The sequence below is a fragment of the Lontra canadensis genome, unplaced genomic scaffold, assembly GCF_010015895.1.
Source record: "Lontra canadensis isolate GAN:19392208 unplaced genomic scaffold, GSC_riverotter_1.0 scaffold87, whole genome shotgun sequence".
NCBI lineage: Eukaryota > Metazoa > Chordata > Mammalia > Carnivora > Mustelidae > Lontra > Lontra canadensis.
Window position 1 is genome coordinate 200,458 of NW_022631081.1, and position 7,598 is coordinate 208,055.

At 47.7% G+C, this 7,598-nt stretch overlaps 1 protein-coding gene across 4 annotated transcripts in view; it reads left to right on the forward strand.

The window, feature by feature from the left end:
- The window catches only part of SGSM1 (small G protein signaling modulator 1), an 86,208-nt gene extending 78,610 nt beyond the window's left edge, over window positions 1–7,598 (forward strand). For 3 of the 4 annotated variants that reach the window (XM_032883255.1, XM_032883256.1, XM_032883259.1), the window contains 4 exons: window positions 506–615; window positions 2,576–2,672; window positions 3,779–3,946; window positions 6,905–7,598. In XM_032883255.1, the coding sequence (XP_032739146.1) occupies window positions 506–615; window positions 2,576–2,672; window positions 3,779–3,946; window positions 6,905–6,993 (464 nt within the window). In that variant the 3' untranslated portion in view covers window positions 6,994–7,598. The remainder of the gene's footprint in view (window positions 1–505; window positions 616–2,575; window positions 2,673–3,778; window positions 3,947–6,904) is intronic. The other variant, XM_032883257.1, reaches the window with a different exon arrangement.

Here is a 7,598-nt window from a genome sequence, read left to right on the forward strand (position 1 = left end):
TCTCTGCCTACTTGTGATCTCTGTCTGTCAAATGAATAAATAAAATCTTTAAAAATAAATAAATAAAATAAAATAAAATGGCCTGTTACCCATGTGGCCCTTCTCCCAATAACCCCAAATCCCAATCTCATTGTGAGAAAAACATCAGAAAATTCCAATAGAGAAGCCTCCCATAGAATACGTGGCAACTGCCCTCGAAACTTCCAAGGTCATGAGAAACGGGAAGCCTGAGAAACAGTCCTGGCCAAAAAGAGCCCTGAGAGAGAGGAGACCTGTATGTGCTAAAAGAAGGGCTATTCAACCTCTCAAGAGTAGAAAGCATGTGGTTAAGACTAAAGAACATTCCCTCAAGTGGGGTACACTGGCTCTCCCTCGTCTGTGTGTTTCTCCTCTGGCTGTGGACCTCATGAGCCAGCTTGGGGCCTTCGACCTTGGGATCACCTTGGGAGCTCGGGTTCCTTGGGCAGTGGCAGAGGTGACCATTTCTCCTGTGCTGTTTCCCCAGAGGCCCTTGCCTTCAGCTGCTTCACGGAGCTGATGAAGCGGATGAACCAGAACTTCCCCCACGGAGGTGCCATGGACACGCACTTTGCCAACATGAGGTCTCTGATCCAGGTATGACCAGTCCTATTCAATCATATAGCTTCTTCCCCTCAGCCCAGAGCTCCCTACATCAACAGACCAGCCACGCGTAGTCTAACTCAGTTCAGTTCATTCTGACTCCGTTAGCTCAAATCAACGCCACTTCATTCTGTCTCACTGAGCCAGGCGCCATGGCTACGTAAATGAACAAGACGTGGCTCTGGCCCTTAAAAAGATGTTTACTTGTCAGGGAAATACAGATCAAAACCACACTGAGATACCACCTTACACTGGTCAGAATGGCCAAAATTAACCAGTCGGGAAACAACAGGTGTTGGCAAGGATGTGGAGAAAGGGGAGCCCTCCTACATTGTTGTTGGGAATGTAAGCTGGTGCAACCACTCTGGAAAACAGCATGGAGGGTCCAAGAAGTTAAAAATAGAGCTACCCTATGACCCAGCAATTGCACTACAGGGTATTTACCCCAAAGATACAATGTAGTGATCCAAAGGGGCGCATACATCCACATGTTTATAGCAGCAATGTCCACAATAGCCAAACTATGGAAAGAACCTACATGTCCATCAAGAGATGAATGGATAAAGATGTGGTATATATATATAATGGAATATTATGCAACCATCAAAAAACCGAAATCTTGCCATTTGCAATGACATGGATGGAACTAGAGGGTAGTATGCTAAGCAGAATAAGTCAATCAGAGAAATACAATTATCATACAATCTCACTCTTATGGAATTTAAGACACAAAACAGAGAATCATAGGGGAAGGCCAGAAATATTAAAACAAGATGAAATCAGAGAGGGAAACAAACCGTAAGAGACTCTTATTAATCGTAGGAAACAAACTGAGGGTTGCTGTAGGGGATGGGGTGGAGGGATGGGGTAACTGGGTGATGGGAATTAAGAGGGCACGTGATGTAATGAGCACTGGGTGTTATATAAGACTGATGAATCACTGACCTTTGCCTCTGAAAATAATAATGCACTATATGTTAATTAACTGAATTTAACCAAAAAAATAGATGTTTGCTTGTACTGGTCCTTTTCCTCAAAGTAACATCTGGGTATATTTCTCACATACACACACAGCTTTATTGAGATATAATTCACATACCATGCCGTTTACCCTTTCTAAATATACAAATCCTGTGGTTTCTAGCATAATTACAGTGGTGAAACCATCACGAATTTCAGAACATCTTCAGCACCCCAAAGGAACCACTGTAACATCTGTTCCTCTCCCCAGCTCCCGGCAACCGCTAGTCGACTGTCTCCGTATGGCCGATTCCGGTCATTTCATAGAAATGCAGTAACAGAACACGTGGTCTCCTGTGTCTGGCTGCTTTCACTCAGTGGCGAGTTTTTGGGGTCCATCCGTGGGGTAGCAGGTTTTGGGAAGCCGTGCCCTTTTTATTGCCAAACGATGCCCCACGGGATGGCTTTGCCACATTTTGTGTATGCAGCCATTCACTGATGGACCCTTGGGTTGGTTCTCCTCTTGGGCTCTTGGGAATTGTGCCACTATGAACATTCGTGTCCAGGTTTCACATGGCCATCCATCTGCATGTCTCTTGGTGACATCCATGGCAGTGACCTCACAGCCACCAACAGGGCCTCCGGTTTCTCCCCACCCCTACAAACGCTTTGTTGTCTGTCCTTTTGATTCTCCATTCTTGTCCTAGAGGGTGTGAGGGGGTATCTCTTTAGAGTTTTGATTTGCATTTTCCTGACGAATTCGCTGAACCTCTCTCATGGGTTTTATGGTTTATTTGCATCTCTTCTTTGGAAAAACAACTGAGTTGACCTGAGCTGGGTCGGTTCTCATTTCAAATCTTTTGCCCATTGTTTAACTCCACCTGGTCGTAGGGGCTGTGTGGTGTCCAGTGAGGGGGTCATCCTCTATTCAGGGGATCCCTGTCGGCCAGCCTCTTCCCAGGAGGCTGATGCCAGCCTTCTCTCCTGTGGGCAGATTCTGGACTCAGAGCTCTTTGAGCTGATGCATCAGAACGGGGACTACACCCACTTCTACTTCTGCTACCGCTGGTTCCTGCTGGATTTCAAGCGAGGTACTAACTTCAAACCGGGGCGTTGTTTCCCAGGCTCTTTGCAGCAGAACCTCAGGGGAAGAAAGGGACCATGGAGGAGAGGCTGGGGGTGTCAGAACACAGCCAGACGAAGAGAGGAACACCCGCTTATCGAGTTCTGACTATTGGCTCACCTGCCCTGGTTTGCAATGACACTACTCTGTAGATGTGGTTACAGATGAGGAAACTAAGGCTAAGAATCTAATTCCAATGTAGGACCAGTGGAGGCAGGAGTTTAGGCCCCCTCTGTCCACCTCCTAAGCCCAGTTAGTTCCCTTCCATTCTGTTACACTGCTTATCAGAGGCAAGGCACCCCTTGCCCCATGTGGCATGTGTCCTGTGTGACTTAGAAATGCGGTATAGCCCAGCTCCCTGGTACTTTGCAAAGTGGGGGTGACGCTCCCCTGCAGGGAAGTGTTAGTAAACATGTGATAACATGTTCGTTACATGCAATCGACATGTAACAACATGCCAGGCAGTGTGCTGAGCCATTTCTATGTATTTTCACCTCAAGCCTCACCCCACTTACGGAGGAGGAGAGGGAGAGGCTGGTGGAGGGGAAGTGACTAGCCCAAGGTCACCTTGCCAGTAAGTGGTGGGGCTGGATTCAGACTGAGGTGACTGGACACCGGAACGCTTGCTCTCCACCATTGCTCTCTCTTATTTCTTGACCAGCGCCAGCGCCAGAGCCAGCAGCCAGCTCTGCCTGTGTTCAGAAGCAAGGGGATACCTCATGGGTGCCAAAGGAGATGTAAGGTGCAGGCAGAAAGGGGAATGCCAGTCAAGGGGTAGAGCAGGGACAAGTCAGTGTAAATCAAACCTGACCATGCTCAGTTCCTTCCCTCACAGAAGCTGGAAACTTAGAACCCCCCAGTCCACACAGCCTTCTCTACAGATAGGGAAACTGAGTCTTCTCATGGTCAAGGGGCGGAGTGCAGGTCTCCTACCTCCTGACCTGAGCTCTGTCTGCTGCACGAGGACAGAAGCACAGGGCGCAGGTGGCCTGGGATTTTCCCAGAGGGAGGGTGGCACTGGGAGCTCAGTGGCTGACCCTCTCCCCACACGTGTGCGTGCTGGTGTGTTGGTAGAACTTGTCTATGATGACGTCTTCTCTGTCTGGGAGACCATTTGGGCAGCCAAACACGTCTCATCCACCCACTATGTCCTCTTCATCGCGCTGGCTCTGGTGGAGGTCTACCGGGACATCATCTTGGAGAACAATATGGACTTCACGGACATCATCAAATTCTTTAACGGTACCCATATGACCAGGGTGTCATCTGAGGCTTATGGGCTTCTGACGGGCCCCTTCCTGGGGCCTCAGAGGGTGGGAGATGCGTTGAGATTGACACGTGGTGGAGGGGATAAGGTGGGGCTGAGGGTTTCCATCGGCTTCTTCTGTCTATTTCCAGATGGACGAGTTGACATCTTGTAACATGGAGAATGTGTTTTTCTCAGGAATCTAGCAGAAGGAGCAGGGATGTTGAAATCAGGCTCAGGGCGAACCCTGGCTCTGCCACTAACCAGCTGTGCCCATGGATAAGTCACTTCCCCTCTTTCTAAGCGTCCCTTCCTCATCTGTAAAATGGGGTCAAAGTGTCTGCTTTTGGAGGGTTGATGGGCCCAAAAGCAGCTCCAGGAAGGCATTTGAAGTGATGTGAGACAGGCACAGTCTTTGAAATCAAACAACTATGGATTCTGATCCCAGCTACCTGGGAGCTATGTGACCTTGGGCAAGTGACTTGCTGTTTCTGGGCTCCAGATTCCTTGGCGGGGGAGAATGGTACTTACCCCTCCCTCACAGAGATGTTGGGACAGTTAATGAGACAACATGGACAAACTCAATCACACTGATACACAGCTCATCTGAGGGGCCCAGAGCTGGAAGCTCTTGCTCCTATTATCACTATTTAAACATTTTTTAAAACCTAGAGGTGATTTTGAAAAAAAAGCAAAAGAAGAAGAAAAAAAAGCCCCCTTTGACCTTACCCCAGAAACATTATTTTTTTAAGATTTTCTTTTTCTTTTTTTTTTTTTTAAGATTTACTTATTTATTCATTTGACAGACAGAGATCACAAGTAGGCAGAGGGGCAGGCAGAGAGAGAGGGAGAGCAGGTTCCCTGCTGAGCAGAGAGCCCGATGCGGGGCTCGATCCCAGGATACTGGGATCATGACCTGAGCCGAAAGCTGAGGCTTTAACCCACTGAGCCACCTAGATGCCCCTTAAGATTTTCTTTTTAAGTAATCTCTACACCCAACATGGGGCTGGAACTCACATCCCCGAGATCAAGAGTCACACACTCTGGGGCACCTGGGTGGCTCAGTTGGTGAAGTGTCTACCTTTGGTTTGGGTCATGATCTCAGGGTCCTGGAATCAAGCCCCACATCAGGCTCCCTGCTCAGCGGGGAGCCTGCCTCTCCCTCTGCCCCTCCCCACTCTTATGCTCTTTCTTGTGCTTGCTTGTTCTCTCTCTCTCAGATAAATAAATCTTTAAAAAAAATGAAATAAAACAAAAAATAAATAAATAAATAAAAAGAATTACATGCTCTCGTGACTGAGCCAGCCAGGCATCCCAGAGACATTATTTTATTTTTATTTTTAAAACAAACATTTTATTTTGGAATAACTAGATTTAAGGAAAGCTGAAAAGATAGTACAGAGGGTTCTTGATACCCTCCACCCAGGCATCCCTAATGTCTCTACATTAACCTGATCCTAAAACATTTGTCACAACTAAGAAGTTAACATCGGCACATTATTTTTAAACTGTAAATTTTATTTGATTTTGTCTATTTTTGTTTAAGATTTTTAGTATTTGAGAGAGAGGGAGAGAGGACGAGGAGGGGAAGCTGCAGAGGGAGACGCAGACTCTCCGAGGAGCAGGGAGCCCAACACAGAGCTCGATCCCAGGACCCTGAGATCATGACCTGAGCTGAAGGCAGACGCTTAACCCACTGAGCCACCCAGGTGCCCCTGGCTTGGTTTTTAGGTGATGCCTTTTTTCTGCTCCAGCATCCAACCCAAGAAACCACGTGGCATTTAATGGGTTCATTAATAAATCTCTCTTCCCCATCCCATCTTTTCCACAGTCAAAAGAAAATATTTTTATTTCATTCTTAAATAACTATAACAATTAATGAGATGTGTGCCCCTGTTAGGCTTGTGTAGCTTCTCAAACCTTAGAACTAGATTGGCACCAGTACCTTCATTTATTTCTTATTCCACAGTGATTTTCACATTCTTTTGCTTTTTCTCAAACTTGCTTTCTTCAACTGCTTGCAGAAAACCTAGTGTTGCAAAGATATAAAGTCATTGATAGGAATGTAGTCCAGTTTGTGACCTCCCCTGTACTATGGGTTTGTGAGGTATTGAGCAGATGTGGAATATCATTCTGTCTCCCTCACAGTTTCATGAGTTCACCAATGACACCCTGGGGTACCTTGGTAGCCAGTTTGGGAACCATGGTCTTGGTGTCTTTTTCTTCTAGTAAATGATTTCTTTATGATAAACATCTAGGTTTAGGATTAGTCTGCTCTAGAGATCCAATCATTTTATGTAGCTCTTAATAAAATTATTATTTTTACTTTCTCCTCTCCCTTCCCATTTCCTGTTGCTTCATTCTTTCGTACCTTTTAACATTGACTCTCTGCTCAGCATCGCTTTCTTTTTTTTCTTTTTTTTTTCCCCAAAGATTTTATTTATTTATTTATCTGAGAGAGAGTGAGAGAAGGAGCGCAAGCCAGGGGAGGGGCAGAGGGAGAGGGAAAAGCAGGTTTTCCACCAACCGGAGAGCCCGATGTGGGACTCGATCCCAGGAACCTGGGCTCATGACCTGAGCTGAAGGCAGAGGCTTAATGACTGAGCCACCCAGGCACCCCCAGCTTTGCTTTCTTGAAAGGTCCCTAGTCGTGGTATTTATATAAGGTGGGTGGGAAGACCTAACTTTTTTCAAGCACGTGCTGTGAACCCACAATCTCTGGTTTGATCTCACAGTAGCCTTGTGAGGCAGAAACTGTTGTAACCCCTATTTTACAGATGAGGAAACCAGGGTCCAAAGGGGCAGGCCTTACCCCAAGGTCTCTGCTTGGGAATGATGCCAGATGGTTATGATGGGGCTGCCCCAGAGACCCCCCTCCCGCCCAGAAGCCTTGAGGGGGGCCCCAGGATGGACACAGAAGGAGGCTCATGAGCTCTTGCCTTCTGCTCTTTCAGAAATGGCCGAACGGCACAACACCAAACACGTCCTGAAGCTGGCCCGGGACCTCGTGTACAAGGTGCAGACTCTGATCGAGAACAAGTGAGGGCCTGCTCCCCTGGGCCGTGTCCGCCAAGCTGCCATCCGCCTGCCCAGCCCACTTTTCACTCCCGGCTTCCCCGGGAGCGAGGTCCCGGTGTCTGTTCATGAGCGTGGACTTCTGTGCAAAGAGAAACTACCCCAACTTTGGCCACCCAGGCAGGTGGGGTCGAGGGGTTGCCCCTTCAGCTTAGCCTTACGTTTTCCCATTTGACCAAAGATTGTTTGAGTCTGGGATTCCTCCCTTGTGGGAGTCGGGGTGTGTCAGTAGTGGTTGGAGGGAGCCTTTTCGTGGCTGGCCTCCAGAAGGGTCGCCTCTCTTATTCTGTCCCAATGCCTCCAAGTTGTTCTGTCAGATAAGACTTGGGGAGGGAATTTTTGGGGGAATTGGTGTAGGAGAGGTCCATGGGACTACCTCTGTGCTCTGAAAGGGGCCTTTGGAGAACAGAACATGGCTGGAAGTTTAGCTTAGAGCAGTTTTTGTACCTTGGCACTATTGACACTGGAGCTGGATAACTCTTTTCTGTGGGGGCTGTGTATTATAGGGTGTTGAGCAGGATCCTGGCCACTACCTGCTAGATGCCAGTAGGGCCCCCTCCCCCAACCAGTTCT